Here is a 16869-nt window from a genome sequence, read left to right as displayed (position 1 = left end):
GGCGGGGAGTGGCGGCCGCAGGGTTTAGGCGGTCAGGGCAGAGCAGCGGGGCAGGTTATAAGGGCTGCGAAAAGGCTCCGAGAAACAAGCGTTGAAATGGTTCAGATAGGCAAACAAATAAACAGCAATCGAGCAGGAGCACAGACACCCACCCACCATCGGGCAGCTGCAGCAAGGCCGTGCAAGCGTCGCGTCGCGTCGCGACGCCGCCCACCTGCCCACCTTCCTGACCGTTCCGCCCGCCCCCTCCCCCGCCCCGTCCGCGCTTGCGCACGCCCAGCCGCACCTGCGCGTAAATCACCACTGCCTTCACCGGCACCAAGAAGAACCCGACGATCGCGCCGGTCAACGCGAGGAGCTTCCAGAACAACAGCCCGGTGTGCATTCCCGCCCTGAAATCGCCCTCCTTGGTGCACCAGAACAGTACGATGGCGTGTGCGGTGAAGAAGCTGAAGTTGGCGAAGCTGAAGCGCAGCGCCACCTGCTGCCCGCTGCAGAGGGACTCGAAGTCCGTGAGCTGGCAGTAGCGGGACACGACGGTGTCTTTCAGGAGAATCTGCTCCGAGCGATCCCTGAGTAGATGTTGGAGGGGAGGGAGCGGTGCTGTCAGAGCCTCGTGCGTGTGTGAGCAACCAGTCAAGCGTGCGGTTGTGCGTGTGTGTGTGTGTGCGCGTGTGTGTGCGCGTGTGTGTGTGCGTGTGTGCGCGCGCGAGCCAAGGAGGAAGGGTCCCACATGGCCTGGTAATGTCAACCGTTTTCAGTACTGAATTCCAGCAAGGGGCGCGGTAACTAGGGAACAGAGGGGCGCCCCCACCGGCGACGTCAGCTGTCCCCAGACCCCACAAAAGCAAGCAAGCTCCTGCTTACCGCCAGCGATGGCATGGCACGCACCGCAGCACGGCTGTTACAAATCCACGAAAATCCCTACCCCGTCCTTTGCGGCGACCTACAGCCGCCCGCGCGGCTCGCCCCCACCCTGAGTGTCACGCAACGGCACTGGGCTGTACCGCTGTTCGAGGGGGCCGCTCACCTCAGCACCCAGGTGATGATGCTGACGATTGTGAACAGCAGGCAGTACGCCCACTTCGCTAGCTTGTAGGACAATGCCAGATGCTCGTCCCGAAAGACCACGCCGCACACCACGGCCAGCGCACCCATGGCTCGGTGAAGGCCGCTGCCCCCAGGCCCCGGCACTCGGAGTGCGCCGCGGCACCAGGAGTCGCTCCGACTGCCGCACTGCCGCCGCAGCTATGGCGGCTGTCAAGTCGTGGCGTCTGCGTGAGCGCTGCCGCGCTGCCGCGACCGCGGTGCACGTGGCTGGCGGGCAGGACGGGGCGGCCCGCAAGTGCACAGTGGAGTGCAGCTGCAGCGGCTGCACCACTGCACAGCTGGCGTTGCTAGCTGGGATGCACCGTGGGCTGTTGCGCGTAATTGGTTGAAAGAATTATTTTGGGCAAAACGCATGAAGCTACCGTACTCAACGGCTTCTTCCGTGCAGCAGCGGAGGTCGGACTGCTGCCTTGCTGCGCGGTCCGTGCGTCGAAATGAGGCAGCAGTAGCGCTGGAGAACGACAATCGAGCGATTATAGCGGCAGCATCAGTGTGACATGCATCAGGCCATGCCCTCATGCCCGTTCTGCAGAGGGGTGGGGTGGTGCCACACCGGAGGTCACCGGTCAACCTCCTCCGTGTTGTGCTCCGTTGTGGTCCATCAGCGCTCTTGAAGCTTGGCGGGCCAGGCGCGCGCCATCGCGCGCTGACAGTGGCAGAGCGCAGAGGCAGTGGTGGCAGCGGGCGGCCGTCCTGGCACTGGCGTCCGACATGCATGTTGATGTTCGTAGCCTTCTCATTTCTAAGTGACCTTCAGCTAGCCTGGGCCGCCTTGTTACTTGTCCGCCCAAAAGTCATCTCACCTCTCACGAGACTCCATGATGCACAAGCTAGCAACCCAGCGACCTCTTGCAAAGGTGAGCAAGCTAGACTGTCTGCCCATGTAACCACACCATCAGCCGCGGCAAAAGCGTTGCGGCGGCCACGCATGGCCGGCATGAGACGGGCAATGCCCAAAAAACCGCATGCGCTCCCAGAGACAGGCTGCGCTTAATCAAGGTATCAATCAATCAAACAGAACACACTCACTGCCCTCTGTTGACCAAGGAAACGGTGGGCGTCGCTGTTCGTCGCCCTGCAGTCAACATGCACGTGGCAATATTGGACTTGTTCCAGACCAGCTTCCAAGTGAAATTCTTTGCCGAATGGCTCAGCCCTAAAAGGCAACCTGCTGACCCACAGCTCAAGGCACAGCAAGGTTCAAGCGGGGCTTTTGCCCCGGCGGGGGCTTGCCCCGGCGGAGGCTTGCCCGGGCGAGGGCTTGCCCCGACGGGGGCTTGCCCCGGCCCCACTCGAACAATGTTTGGTGGGCGTGCAGCACACGACGCAGATCTTGCTGTGCATGTGCAAATGAGCAGTTGGTGCAGGTGACCAGGAAATGGTGAGCAAAAAGTGCTGTTTGTGGGCAATAGGTCGACGAGGTGGCATCATCTCACAGCGGCAGAAAGGAGTGCTTCAAGCAGAAGTTTGAAAGAAGGGCGGAATCGTGCTTGTCCACAAAGTCACACCACCACTGGATCACCTTGCGCAGCTTCTCTTCGGGCGCAAAAAACCATTCGATGTGCTGGGCTTCGCAGGACGAGCATGTGACACCCTTGCCAAAACCCGCCTCCTTCAACTGCTCCTTGGCTTCGGGGCCCTGATCCAACCTCAGCTCCGCGTGGATCAGCCTCTCGCCCAGCCGCGCGCGGCAGACACCGAAGTCGGCACCCACAAGCTCGTACGGCCGCCCGCACTGTTTGTGGGAGCTGAACACCCGAGCAGCAGCGGGCCCCAGCTTCTTGCCGCGCAGATCCGCCGTAGTTTCGCCGACATGGAAGATCGCCGGGTTCTTCACCTTTTCGTCCCGTGAAATGTAGATCCTGCCGGGTCTGTCCATGATGTCGTTTGGGCCTGCCAGGGATATGCCAGTTTTGATGAGTATGTCGCTGTAGGCCTGCGCTCTGTCGGGGCCAAAGTACTCCTCGAGCTCTGCAGCCCAGGGCCGGGTGAACAAGGTGTCGGCGTCGACGGCACAAGCGTCGTCACGGCCTTTGAGCCCGCCAGCCTCGCAGGCGCCGCCGGCCGCGATGACAGCACTCCAGTTGGGCCTTTCCAGCCCCGCCTGCAGCACTTGCTTGCAGTACTTGTTCTGCAGGGGAAGATCAGAGATAACATCGTCAATTCACATGAGTCAACATCAAGATCGACGTCTCTAGGGCTCGTGCCTGGGCAGCCGTGTTGCAGCTCTGACAGGACTGGATGGATGAGTCGCTTACCGCAAGGGACGCCTTGTCCTCCTTTGATCCATAGAGCACTTGAGCTGCCGTCAGGGATTGGCGGAAGTTCTCTTTGGTCATGTTTCCCAACGCAGCTAATGAGAGGGCGGGCGCCGTCCGGGCCTGGACCTGCCTAGGGCCAGGTGCATTGTTGCTAAAAAATCTGGCCCCCACAAGGGCTGCCACACAGTCGGGCACGATGCTGGCTCGCATGGCAAGCTGCATGGGTGCGCGCGTGGCATTGATACAGGCGACCATATTTGAATACGAGCTGATGAGCTGCATTGATGCGCTGGCAGGTGCGCCTCAAAGGTGCAGATGGGGGGTGCGTGCGGCGTGTTTGACAAAGTCAACGGAGTCGCATGTGCAGTTGGACACCTCGAAGTCTCAGCTGAACTAAGTTATACTCAAATGAAAACCTCATCGCCAATATTGTTGCGGTGGCCTCACTTGAGGCTGCCGAACCCGGCAAGTACGGAATAAACAGACCGAGACGGCGAGTTTTGCGCGACCATTCGTCTCTGGACCGATTTACCGCCACGTGCGGAACGAGAGTACATTATATAAACATTAGGATCTGTTGTTGCCGCCACTGAGTCGCGTGGCGGACCTGTTCCTGCAGTGCTGTCACTGGAAGCGGGTGGGGGGGGGTTAGAAGCACCATCGGGCGGGCCGCTCATCTAGATAGGGCTCTTTGCACAGCGCTCCACGATTCAAACCTGTACTAGACCGCAATCCGACCAAGTTAGTATATTCCCCGTGTCGATTGCCGAATGGCTCCGTGTCGTGAAACCCACGTCACCCTCACTGCTACTCTCTTCAGCCTAGATGCTCACACGCACCCAGCCGTTGATCCCCCAGGTGCCCCGCCACCAGCGATAACTCTCACCCCCCCTGCCGCTTGACACTTAGGCCCCAGCAGCACGTCATTGAGTTGCCTAAAACCCCGCTTGTATCATGACATTCTATCAGGCAGCTCATCAAGCCCAACAGGCTGGTGGATTATGTGAACAACATACAAGCAGGCCGGGCTGCCGCACAGGAGTGCCGCGCCGCTGCAATACAAGTTACAGGCGTGCAGCCACACCGCATTGTGACTGACTGAGTATGCAGATCACAGTTCTTGGAAATAACAAGAGATACAAAACAACCCTAGTGCGCGTCAGGAAGGCTTGCAGTGGCAGCCAGCCAGCATGTACAACGAGACCATCAACCCAACTAGAACGCCAAAAAACGCATGATTTCAGGGACAGTGGCCACAAACATGTGCAGACCTTCGCACGACAAGCTGCAGGTCTGTACAGGGCGTCTCTTCGCTGTGTTTGTGAGCCTGCAATCCCCGTCACGGCACGTTGGGCCGCCGCGTCATGTCCTGATAATCAAGTTTGGTTATGTCGCGCTCGTCGGTCACCTCCAGGTTTGTGATGGTTGAGGCGGGGCTGCCCACATGACCCAGCCAGTGCTGCGCGCACAAAAGCAAGGGCGGGGCCGGCGCCGGGGGAAAGGGAGGGCGTTTTGATTGCGTGCGCGTGTGTGGGTCCGCGCGACGTCTTGACTCGTCCCCCCCGGCTCTCCCACAAGCGGCGCCTGCCGTGCCCCGCACGCCGGGCGGACGCGCCCCAGAAACACAGGCGCTGCGCTGCTGCCTCAAACGGCACCTGCGTGCAGCCGCAGATAGTGCATCGGGCAGCTGCCGCCAACCTTCCCGCCCACTTCATTGTCCCCAACATACCTTCATCGCTTCCAAATTGTCCTTTGCCCCCTGCACCTCCCCCACCTGCATGCATAAAACGTGCGGCAAGGGTTTTGCGGACGCAGACCCCGCATCTGTAGGGTCAGTTTCCGCAGAAGCACCACAGCTCGATCAGGACGCAGTTGCCCAGCAAGCCACACAATGCACTCGCGCCGGTCCGCGGCGCGCTCTCTTGAACAATTGGCCTGCGCCAACTCACCACCGTTCGCCGGGCAGAGTTGGCGCACCACCCAACCAACTGCAGCTGCAGCGCCTGCGCAACCGTGTGGTTTCTGAAGAAGACTCCCTGCATGATCGCAGCGCAATGCGTCGGGGGCAGATGGCAAACCGCCGCGGGTGACTGCCGACGCTGCAGTGGTGGCACCAGCGCACCACCTCTCCACTACGGACGGCAAAGGAGAGCCCAACGCCCGCCACATGCACACATCATCAAGCGTGCCTGCACTCTTCCATGAACCTCAAACTTAAAAGCTCCAAGCGTAGCCATGGGTGCACTGAAAGATCAGCGCAGAGCGGATCAACAAAGGCGACCTAAAAAACACAAGTACTGTCACATTTCTCGTGCACGATACCTGTCTGGGACGGCAAACAGCTCACAAACGACGTTGACGTACTGACTACACTGGCAGCTGCTGTCAGCCTCAGCATTGCAACTTCTCGTACAGTATGACTTGAGTGTCCTTTCCCTCACCAGGAACACTCACATCCCCGCAGGTGACTCAGTCCAAGGTAGTTGAGGTATACTTCTATTCAGCACATTGAGAGGTTCCAATGGAACGGCTACGGGCGAGAATGATACCCAAATCGCTTCGAGCGTACTGCTGCCTGCCACATCCGCCGTGTGCGGTGTCTACGGTGGTGACCACTCCGCGCGCCTCACGGTAACGCATCTATCGTTACTGCATGCATGCTAAGATAGAGTTTATCGATTAAAAAGGCCATGAAATTTGCCAAGCTTGTACCTTGCGTAATATAGGCGCGACGTGGTCGCCAACTGGTTTTACAGTACAGTACCATATACAGGACCCTTGCCACCACCACCGCTGCGGCGCAAAATGTATCAGAAAACATTCCAAAGTGCCGCGGTCTCGATGAAACCGTGGAGGCACAGCGGCATGATACCACTATTTCATTGAAACCCCCAATGCCCTGATACGTCAGTTTTGAAATGGCTTTCGACTGTGCCGAGGCGTGACGGCCATCTGTGCCAACCACAAAACTACAAGAGCGTAGCTGAAACATACAAACAAACCCCCCACCCTGTGATAGTGTGGTGGAGGGGCGAAGGCAACAAACCGTATGGCAATCTCATACGTGGAGGAAAATGCCTGATAGGAACTGAACCCAGGGAGGACAGGCAATGGGCCGTGCGAGGAAGGCCGTGCCGACGGCTGTGCCAAGAACGGGGCCAGAACAGCAGCTTTGCCACCCCTGCAACGCACTAGCCAAGCGCGGAGGAGGTGCAGACGTTGAGGAAGCCCCAAAGCTACAGGATTGTGAAGAAGAAAGCGACGACTGTCGCCAGAGGAGCAATTGTGGCGCGTCAAATGTCCAACCAAATCGGCTCGCGTCCCGACTCGCAGCAAAAGCAAAGGGATTGATGTGCCACCGCCGGCGCCCACTTGAACACCAGCGGGGAGTGGTGCTTTTTCCGGTGCAGTGTTGTGTGCTGTTGTGCGTTCTCATGCGTTTAATGAGCTCAGTGTGCGTCATGCCTTCAGTGTGTAGTCGGTCTACAGGCGACCGCAGACGCATGGGTGCGTCAAGGCTGGGCTAGTTCACAAGGTGCTGCCACCCCAAGAATCAAGGATCCCTCACCCGCCGCGGCCCGCCAACACCGTGCGGGCTGCGGGGTCCACAGCCTTGCTCGCGCTCGTTGGCATCTAGCGCGCCCCGCCACGCGAACCGTGCGTGTCACTTGTTTGCGTCCCTCCCCCGACTCTTCGCTTTAACACCGCGCGGCGGCGGCAGTGGCTCCTGTTCTTGCTCCTGCCGCGTGTGGGCCTGCTGCTGCTGGTGGTGGTGGCCCTGCTGCTGCTGCTGCTGCTGCTGCTGCTCCTCGCGCTGCTGCGCGTCGAGCCTGGCCTGGGCCGCGCGCCACATCCACATGATGGAGCCCGCGTATGGGAAGGCGGCGATGGTGGAGCTGGCCACCTGCCAAGGGGAGGGGGTGGGCCTAAGATCATGAGTCAGGCGAGGGGGGTGGAAGGGAGAAATGTCGGCAGGGCGAGGCTGGAGAGAGCGAGTGGGAGAGGGGGCAGCGCAGGAACTGGCAGGGGCGGATGTGAATGTGTGCCATGTGTGCTCTGATAGGCTCAGAAGACTGTCAGGCAGGGCTGGTGAGCAGCGGTGGGTGCTCGCAGGCTTGATGCCTTGTGCTGAGGGGCGAGAGGCTGAGCAGGGAGAAGGGCCACAGAAAGGCTGAGATGCTGTGTGTTTGCACGCGCCAGAATGAGAAAGGATGGGCAACTGCAGGGTGGGGTATTTGTGCAGCTCAATCATCAAGCTTGGTGGTGCTTAAGGTGCCGGGATGAGCGCTTGGCCCGACAATGAGGCGCGTGGGCCGGCTGCACCACGCGCCGGGCCGACTGTGTGTGTGTGTGTGTGTGTGTGTGTGTGTGTGTGTGTGTGTGTGCACGTGTGCGTGCGTGCGTGCGTGTGTGGGGGGGGGGAGCGTGCGTGCTCAATTGCGTGAGTGCGCGAGTCTGTGTGCGCGCGCACGTGCACGTGCGCGCACGCACCTGCAATGGCCTCAAGACCTGGATGCGGGAGGCGATTACGATTGTCACCACCGTCCACGCAAAGCCTTGCTGCAGTTGGTGACATGCAGTTTGAGACGTGCAACGGGGCGGGGGTATGAGGTTGGTACGTGGATATGGAGACACCGTCGAAACGCAGCAGGTGTCACTTGAGGCGCCTGCCAGTGCGGCTTGCACCAGGGCGCACCAACCAGCCCTGAGCCCCCAAACCATGCGGGCCGCGGATGCGTTCACTGAGGGTGGCGGGGAGGCCGCTACCACCAGTATTTTGTCCCTGCCCCACCTGGCAAGCCTCGATTTCCTCGAGCACCGCCTCCTGCGCCGCCGCGTCGTGCGCGAGCGCCAGCTGCTGCTCCGACAGCACGTCGCGCCGCGCCTGCAGCGCCTCCATGCGCGCGTCGTACATCGCTCGCAGCTGCATGCATACATGCGCCTGCGGTGTGGCGAGCATGCAACGGCGGCGGGAGTGCGCGCATGGCTTGGAGCAATGCATGCATGACGAGTGAGCACAAGCATGCGCGGCATGCGCCTGCGCAAATTGAGCCTTGCAGGGCGTCGCATGCGTGCGTGCATGTGGCCGATCTGCATGTGCGCATGTGCCCCGCGTTCAAACCTGGTGCAGCGACAGGTCTAGCTCGGAGGCGTAGTGCTCCCAGTGCTCCTTGGGCGGCACCTCCGCCTCCTCGAGCGGCTTTGCGTTCTGAAGGTGTGAGCAGACGCCGCCAAACACGACAAACGGCCGCGACACGTAAGCCACCGCGAAGAAGGACATGAGGCGCGCCACCTCGGTCGCGACGCGCGCCTCGGCGCTCTCGGCGTCGTATGAGCCGCCCTTGATGCTGTGCACGGGGCCACGGATGGGTTTGGTTTGGCGGAGGGAGGGTGAGAGGGTGCGAGCACGGCTGCAACGAGTGGCGCATGCCTTGAAGTCAAGGGCGCATGCGGCGAGCAGCGGCCCTGCATGTCGGGCGGGCACGATGCCCCGTCGCTCACCGCAGGACGAGCGGCGCGGCCGTCTCCACAAAGCGCGAGTAAGTGCCCCCGACATCTTCCAGCACAAAGCCCCGGTGCAGGGCATCCACCGCCCACTCCTCTGACAAGAAAGAGTCGACGTGGTCGGCCCACTCCTGGAGGCTCAGCCGCAGGGGCGGCGCCGGGGCGGCCGAGGCGGCAGCGGCGGCTGCGGCGGCGGCCGCGGCGGCGGACATGTCGTGGGCGTCGGGGCACGCAGTTTGCCGCGCTTGCTGCGAGTTCAAGGGTCCGCCATCGCGCCGGCTGTCATTGGCTGTTGCGTCGCCCTCGCAGGCGGCCTCTTGCAACGGCGGCGGCGGCTGCTGCTGCTGCTGCTGCTGCTGCTGCTGCTGCTGCTGCTGCTGCTGCTGCTGGACGGACGCATGCCAGCGGCGCAGCGAGCACAAGCCCGGGTCATCGCGGCCGTTCGGGTCGCACGCATGCCCCATCTGCTGCAGGCGCCCCACAATCAGATCCATGGCGTCAATGGCCCACAGGAGCGCCCCCAATGCCTCCTCCCTGGCTCTCAAGACCTGCAGGTGCAGCGGGGGCAAGGGTAGCGCGAGCCCAGCGCGCTGTCAGCTGGGCAAGGCAACCCGAGGGCCCAGGAGATGGCGACAACGGCGTTTTGGCTGTGGAGTGCCGCACGGCAGAGCCCGCAATCATCAAGCGCAGCGTTATAAGGCGCTCCAGCGTGGGCAGCACGGTCCAGTTGAGAGAGCAGTGGGCTCGACGCGGCGGGGAATTTTCATTTCCCAGGCGCCCGCCATGGCATGCACTCACCGCGTGCTGGTGACCTAAGGCCCTCAGGCTTGCCTCCTTCTCTATGCGCAGCTTCTCTAGACTGTCAATCATTGCAGACAGGCTCATGCGGAGCTGTGGGACACGATAGGCGGCGCGGGCGGCTTAGGCGGCACGGGCGGCATGAGCGCCAGTGCCTGGAAGAGATGGCAAGAAGTTGCCGCTGATGGCTCACTTTACCCCCTTTACGGCGTCAGGCGTGGATTCGGTGTGCGTAACGAGCTAGTTCCGGCAGGTATAACCAGGCTGCGGTGGGCCGTTCACCGCTCACCCGGCCACTGCGGCTCTTTTTCTGGGGTTGAGAACAGCTGACCACTGGAGGGAGGGATTCCAAACGGTCCCTCGTGACATCCACTTGCGCCATCCTCATCTACGGTGACGGACGCGCAGGATCCGCGTTCGCAGTGGCGCCCACCCAAACTGCGTCGTACCGTATGGGACAGCCTGCGACGTGGAAGATGTGGATTATAGATTCCATTTGCCGCGTATAATTATGCGTGCGCTAGATGGTAACAGGTGAAAGATCAGAGGCCGCATGGCCATTCTGCCCAGTGGCGCGTCCGGTCACCGCCGCAGGAGAACGACTGATGAGACAATCGGGACCCCACAACCCTCCGGAGCAACCCCAAGAGTGGCGCTCCCAAGCGCTGCAGAAGAAGTAGCTGCCTTGCTTGTGACGTGCACTGTACTGCACATGTGCCGTTGCCCATCCTGCGCACGGTGATACCGCTGGGCAACGCTGGCAGCGTCAAGTGTCTCAGCTGCTCGCAGCACCGGCCCAAGGCTCTGAGATTCCTGTTCGCTGTGTTTTCAGGGCCCAGCTAAGCCTGCAGTTGTAGGGGCAAATTTTGACGACTGGAAGGTGAACGATAGGTCACCGCAAAATCTGCAGCAGAAATGTGAGGCTGCCTGTGCAATGCGCACTGCGTCGCTGCACAAGCTCGTGGCAGCGGCAACTGCGAGGTGGGAAATAAAAGCAATGGAGAGCATCAGGCAAGAGCGCTGTTGGGTCGCACTGCCTTATAAGCCCGCCCTGGCTTACTTGACCGCTGCTCTTGGTGCAAGGCCGGGTTGGGTTATCCAAAGTTATCCAAAGTCCATGCAGCCATTCGGCGCTGCACACTTCGGCCAGCAAGGCAAGCGAATGCGGCGGCCCAAACGGCGCCGCTGGGCTGCCACTCGTAATACTACAGCAACAGTCAGCACTCGCCACGCGTCTATCATCCCCTCGGCATGGAACGCTCACAGCCTTGCCCTGCACGCTGCTGCCTGGGTGCTGCTCGAGCACGAAACCCACCGCCCGGCACTGCCCTTGCAGCCGTTGCCGCTGTTTAGTCCTTCTTCAACGAAAAATTGGCAGCTGCTTTGCCAGCGCATCCACATGCAGCTCCCGGCAGCTGTGATGGTGGTGGCACCAAAGTCAACGCCAAGCGAGGTTGGCCATCGGCGCGCCTGCGCGAGCTCCCACGGCACGGCGCTCCGCGCGATCCAGCACCTGTGGCAACCCCTTATCAAAGTGTTGCTGAGAACGGTGCTCACCCGCCCTCCTCATGGTTGGTGGACGGTCTGTATAGGCGCCTGTGGTTGCGCCCCCTCACCTCCCCCCCCCCCCTGGAGCGATGTAGAGGTTTGCAGCCGATGGCGCGACTTACAATCATGTGCCACTCGCCAAGTATGTGTTGAATTGCAAACATGTGTAAAAACTAGTCCAGCAGGTGCAAATTAGGAAGCATGCGCATGGCTGCAATGTGGTCAACAAGTACAGCCTTTGCTGAAAAAAAACAACTCAGCAGAGTCCCTCACGCTTGACCGCGTGGGTGGCATCATGGCAAGCACGATTGGTACAATTCGAAGGACCCTCCCCTGATGTGTGATGAAAGGCACGTGTGGCAGCAACAGGGCTGCGGCAGTCTCAACAGCAGTGCGGAAGTGCGTGTAGCATCATCGGTCCCCCATTGGGACTCAGGCCGTCCATGGCCGTTGTCCCATGAGCCTTTGGTTTCTATGCAGCTCTTGCGTGTGGTGCGGCCGTTAGATGTGGCCATCTCGCCATACTTATTCACCCCGCGCCAACTTTGTGGTTGCAAGGTTTCTGTTGAAAACCTTGATGGCAATCAGATGAAACGGCCACCTCTGCTGGCATATGTAGTTGATGGTGTGTGTGTGTGTGTGTGTGTGTCCCAGAAAGGATGGACCACAGGACGAGACAGGTCAAGTGGCAAACAGCCAGATGGGAAAGGAGGCTTGACGACAACTGAAGAGGGGCGTCCACGGCAAGGCAAGGGCCGGGTGGGGTGCGTTGCTCCTTCGGCCCTGGCTGACACGTGAAGACTCAGACGAGGTGTGAAAGATGGGCAGTGCAAGCAAGGGGCGGCGTCGCTAGGAATGAAGAGCGGCTCAAAAGGATGGAGTGGACAGTAGTGGCAGTTCAACGATTGCAGGAAGTGCCTTGTTGTGCCCTGTCAAGGGGGCAATCCAGAAGTGCGGGTGCTGCATCTCTGACCGCGTGACAACGAGCGCTGCCATGCTGCCCGGGGTGCCTGCTTCGGCGATATATGCTCCACTCTGAAGTGCGGTGGATCGCGGAGGTCTCATTTATTCCAGAGCGCACCCTGCGCGAGCGCAGCGACGCGTCCGAGGGCAGCCCGCAAAGTGGCGGGCGCAGCCGCAAAGCGCGTGGGCGCGCTGCGCCGTGACGGCGCTCCAGCTGCGCGCGCGCCCAAGGCCGGTCCTTACGCAAGGCTCGCAGGCGCGGCCATCGCGGCCGACCGGCTGACGTCCGCCGACACCGACCGCGCCGCGGCGCATGAGCCGCGTGCGTCGCCGCCGCCGCCGCCCGGCCGGCGCCTGCCGCGGCCGCTCGGGGGCCGCGGCTGGGCCTGCTGCTGCGGTTGCTGGTGGCCATGCTGCTGCTGCTGCTGCTGCTGCTGCTGCTGCCGCTGCTGCTGCTGCTGCTTGCGCTGCTGCGCGTCGAGCCTGGCCTGCGCGGCGCGCCACATCCACATGATGGAGCCTGTATAGGGGAAGGCGGCGATAGTGGAGCTGGCCACCTGTCAAGGGGAGGGGCCAGAGATCGTGAGTAAGGCGAGGGGAGGGGGTAGGGAAAAAGAATGGCAGGGCGGGTTGGGAGACTGGTGCGCGTTCGTTTGTCGGAACGAGCTGCGGGCTGTCAACAGGGGCCGGCGCGAGAGGATCAAGGGAAAAGGGGGAGGAGGCTGAGCATGGGCTGCGTGTACACGGGCGGCGGGGCTGGGGCACTTTTGAGGGCCGAAGGATGCAGGGCAGACAAGCCGCGTGCCAGGGACGCCGAGCGGCCGCAGAAAGGAGGACGCGCCGCGACAGCAAGCGGTCCACGGCGGCAAGCGAGGCAGGCGCGCGTGGCCGGGCGGTCGGTCTGCGGCGGGTGCGCGTTCTGGTGGACAGAGCGCGACGCCGTGCACGGGCCGCGTGCGAGGGTGCGCAACCTGGAGGCATACCATGGGGCAGCGCGCGCACCTGCAGCGGCCTGAGAATCTGGAGGTGGCAGGCAATGACTGTAGTGATGACGGCCCAGTCAAAGCCGTGCTGTCACAAGGTGATCAAAATCAAAGGGCAGGTTGGAGGGAGCAGGGCGTCGACGAGAAGTTGAGCAGACAGGGGCTGAGGCCCAGCGGTGGGCCGGCGGGCGCTGCTCGGCAAGCTGGCAGGAGGTGACACAGCATGCTTTCAAGGGCACCAGCACTGGACGCCAGGGGAACCCGCCCGCCAACCCCAGCCTCTCAAGCCCCCACGGCTGGCGCGAGCAGCGGGCATGCAGGCACGCTGCTCTGGTGCTGCTGGGGTCCGATGACATCACCCCCTGCCGCCTTGACCCTGGGCATGACTCCAATACTGACACCCAGAAATTCGGCGTCAGATCACAGCCCTTCCATGCCCAACCTGGAACCCACCTGGCAAGCCTCAAGTTGCTCCAGCAGCTGCCACTGCGCCGCCGCACTGTGCGCAAGCGCCAGCTGCTGATGCGCCAGCGCGTCACGCCGCGCCTGCAGCGCCGCCATGCGCGCGTCGAATTGCGCCCGCAGCTGCATGCAAACCTGCGCCTGCGGCATGGCGGCGATGCGGGCGCGCATGCGGGCGGGCTGCTGCGCATGGAGCGTGTGGGGGCTTGCATGGCGACGCATGCAGCTGATTTGCATGGAGTGGGGGCGCATGAAGTGGGGGCAACCGCACCTGCGGATCGAGCCATGCATGCAGGCCGCGCCATGCATGCGGCCGGCGCTACGCATTCAAGCTGCGCTGCCTCACGGCCAGGCGGCACCGACGCAAGTGGGTGCCAGAATTCAAACCTGGTGCGCCGACAGCCCGAGCTCGGAGGCGTAGTGCGCCCAGTGCTCCTTGAGAGGTGCGTCCTCCTCCAGCAGCTGCATGGTCCGCAGGTCGGCGCACACGCCGCCGAAAACGACGCAAGGCCGCGTCATGAAGGCCACAGCAAAGAACGACAGCAGGCGCGCCACCTCGGCGGCGATGCGCGCCTCGGCGCGCGCGGCTTCGTAGGAGCGGCCCTTGATGCTGGTGGCGGAGGGGTGGTGGAGGGGGATGAGGGCGCCGCTGCAGCCGGGGCACGCGGACGGCTGGGATCCGCGCAGGAAGTGGGCCGGGGCGCCGGTGGCACGCCGCGCCTGCTTGGCGCGCGCGGCGGTCCCCGGGCACAAGTGAGCTGTGACGCGGCCCGCGCATGTGGCGCGCACGGCTGGGCTCACCGAAGGACGAGGGGCGACGTGGTTTTGACGAAGCGCGTGTACATGTCTCCAACGTCCTGCGGTTTGATCCCTTTGCGCAGCGCGTCCGACGCCCCCTCCTCTGCCAAGAAAGAGTCTACGTGGCCGGCCCAGTCGTCTAGGCAGAGCTGCAACGGCAGCCCCTGAGCCGACTGGACCGCCTCCAGCCCCGCGCCAGCCGTGGGGCTCAAGTCGGGGCATGCCAGCTGCGCGCCGCCGCGGCATGCCGTCGCCCCGCTCCCGCTCGCCGCCTCCAGCTGCTGCAGCGATGAGGGCCCTGGGTCATCTCCGCCGGCGCGGAGGCGGCAGGCGTGCCCCAGCTGATGCAGGCGCCCCGAAACCAGATCCAGCGCGTCGATCGCCCACAGCAGCGCCCGCAACGCCTCTTCCTTCGCTTGCAGGACCTGGGCATGCAGAAGCAGGCGCACCAGCAGCCCAGGTGAAGCATGCACAGGGGCCCGTCCCCGAGGCGCCCGTGGCCGCACGCCCCAAGCGAAGGCCACTGTCAACACGTCCGCAGGTGCACGCCGTGGCATCTGGGGGAGTCCCAATCCCCCTGGGGCGGCACAAGGCCGGCAGTGCTGCTGCCGACCGTGCTCGAGGCTTCGAGCACTGTCACTCATCGCGGGCCTGGCTGACGGGGCGCCCCGCTGCGGGCTCACCGCATGCTGACGGCTCAAGTTGTCAAGATGGGACTGCTTATCGGCGAGCAGCTTCTCCAGTCGATCGATCATCGCAGATAGGCTGATGCGCAGCTGGAACGGAGCGGCAGCGCATGGGGCAGCACATGCAGGGCGCTGTAAGCGTGTGGCGGTGGAATCGGACAATCCTGCGGTGCCTCAAGCACCATGGTGTTATGAAGACCACCACCACCTCCTCGAGGCTGTTGGCCACTCACCCGGCCACTTCGGCTCTTCTTGGGCAATGCAGCGTAGCTGGTCACGGCAGCGGCCGGATTTGATGGGTCGCTCATAAAAACCACTCGTGACATCTGGAGCGGGGGACGGCCGCAGCCCGTAGCGGTGGGGATTTTTGAAGATCACGGTCGATCTCGGGCCAAAGCGGTGATTCGTGTGTAATTCGTCCTAGATCAGCCTCAAACGCCAAACCATCAGAATTTAGACTTTGAGAGTATGACGCACAGCCGTCTGCTCATGCAAAATCTCTGCGATCGATGGTGGTCACCTTCATCACCAGGAGGATGATCAACAGTGCACGAGAGCCGGCAACACCGCGCGGTGCCTACCGGCGGCGCCCACACCACACTCAAGGCTCCGCAAATGCGGCACTGTACAGTCTCAACCGCACGCTTGCCCATGGCCTGGGGGCCACCTGAGTTGCCCACCCCTTCACCTGCCGTGTGTGCTGCCCGCTCATGCCCGCCACACATTCCCTGGGTCAGCGCCACCTCACCGACGCCGCAAAAAGGCCAGCATCTCCACCCAAACAAAGCCGCGCGTATGTGATCAAGCTTCCGTCGAGCCGCCCCTGCAGGCTCGTGCTTCTTCACACGAGCGTCATCCCTGTGCTGTGTGACAAAATGGCCAACTGAGTGACCCGACGGTCCGACTGGTAAACTGCTCATTGACCCCTGGGAGTACCTGCGTGTGGCCGCCCAGGCAGCGGCGTTGACCTTGCTGCTCGTAAAAATGCTTGAATTACAAACGATCGGCATGTCGTTTTGGGAACGGGCTTCCCTTTTAGACAGGGGCCGATGCAGGGGTTGGCTAGAAGGAAAGAGTTGGGTGCTGTCGCATGGTGGCATGGATGCAAATCGATGCGGCACGCGTGCAGCGCGGCTGCTTTGTAAATTCAAATCAACGGCGTTAGGTGGCCCGCTTGATGCGGCGGGCTGCCAGGCACCACCCGAACGGCCTTTGCCGGGGCCCGCCGGCTGGCCTGGGGCGGCCAGGTCCGCCTGGCATCCTCGGTTTCGGCCCCCAACACGGCGCTCGCGTGCACACTCCGGCCCGCAACCCTCCCAGTCTCTACCCCCCCTCCCCCGCACCGCGGCGGCCCGGCTCTCGGCGCGGACGAGGCGATCTGCGCGGTGCTTGATCGGTGAGCTGTTTGTAACCAAACCTATGTGTCCGCTCAGCTACCAGTCGCCTTGGCACAGCCCCAGGACTTCCGCCAGGCGACCCACGATGTCGGCGTGCCTCGCGCGGGCCTCCTCTGGCGAAAATTTGTCGCGCGTGTAGTGGCCCGCGACGAGGCCGCCTGCGAAATGCAAATATGGCACGTTGGCAAATCGCGGCGGGGAGCGGGGATGGGGTTGGGGGGAGGGGGTTGCTTCAGGTGTTGGTGCTTGCGAGGGGCGGGGAGCGGCGCCGCGCAGGCGGCGGGTGGCGGCATGAGGGCCGCACGAAGGTGTGTGGCAGGCGGCAGGTGATGGGGCGGCCGGGCGGGAGAGGCTGCAC

At 62.7% G+C, this 16869-nt stretch overlaps 4 protein-coding genes across 4 annotated transcripts; all 4 read right to left on the bottom strand.

Moving 5' to 3' along the window:
* Positions 1–55: 55 nt before the first annotated feature.
* MNEG_6614 (hypothetical protein) lies at positions 56–1158 on the bottom strand (the record flags this gene model as incomplete). Its single annotated transcript, XM_014044915.1, has 3 exons — positions 56–64; positions 287–572; positions 1031–1158. The coding sequence occupies 3 exons, from the start codon at positions 1156–1158 to the stop codon at positions 56–58; spliced, it is 423 nt and encodes a 140-aa protein (XP_013900369.1).
* A 1384-nt stretch (positions 1159–2542) lies between these two features.
* MNEG_6613 (hypothetical protein) lies at positions 2543–3449 on the bottom strand (the record flags this gene model as incomplete). The annotated part of the gene is made up of 2 exons (XM_014044914.1): positions 2543–3241; positions 3369–3449. The coding sequence occupies 2 exons, from the start codon at positions 3447–3449 to the stop codon at positions 2543–2545; spliced, it is 780 nt and encodes a 259-aa protein (XP_013900368.1).
* A 3586-nt stretch (positions 3450–7035) lies between these two features.
* On the bottom strand, positions 7036–9746 carry MNEG_6612 (hypothetical protein; the record flags this gene model as incomplete). Its single annotated transcript, XM_014044913.1, has 6 exons — positions 7036–7275; positions 7863–7931; positions 8164–8313; positions 8494–8719; positions 8874–9424; positions 9675–9746. 6 exons carry the CDS (start codon positions 9744–9746, stop codon positions 7036–7038), a joined length of 1308 nt encoding a protein of 435 aa, XP_013900367.1.
* Positions 9747–12424: 2678 nt separating this feature from the next.
* Positions 12425–15422, bottom strand: MNEG_6611 (hypothetical protein; the record flags this gene model as incomplete). Its single annotated transcript, XM_014044912.1, has 7 exons — positions 12425–12742; positions 13188–13256; positions 13622–13771; positions 14018–14240; positions 14432–14853; positions 15112–15204; positions 15348–15422. 7 exons carry the CDS (start codon positions 15420–15422, stop codon positions 12425–12427), a joined length of 1350 nt encoding a protein of 449 aa, XP_013900366.1.
* Positions 15423–16869: the final 1447 nt, after the last annotated feature.

This window comes from Monoraphidium neglectum (assembly GCF_000611645.1).
Source record: "Monoraphidium neglectum strain SAG 48.87 unplaced genomic scaffold scaffold01089, whole genome shotgun sequence".
Classification (NCBI taxonomy): Eukaryota; Viridiplantae; Chlorophyta; class Chlorophyceae; order Sphaeropleales; family Selenastraceae; genus Monoraphidium; species Monoraphidium neglectum.
This window is presented reverse-complemented; position numbering and strand designations above follow the sequence as displayed.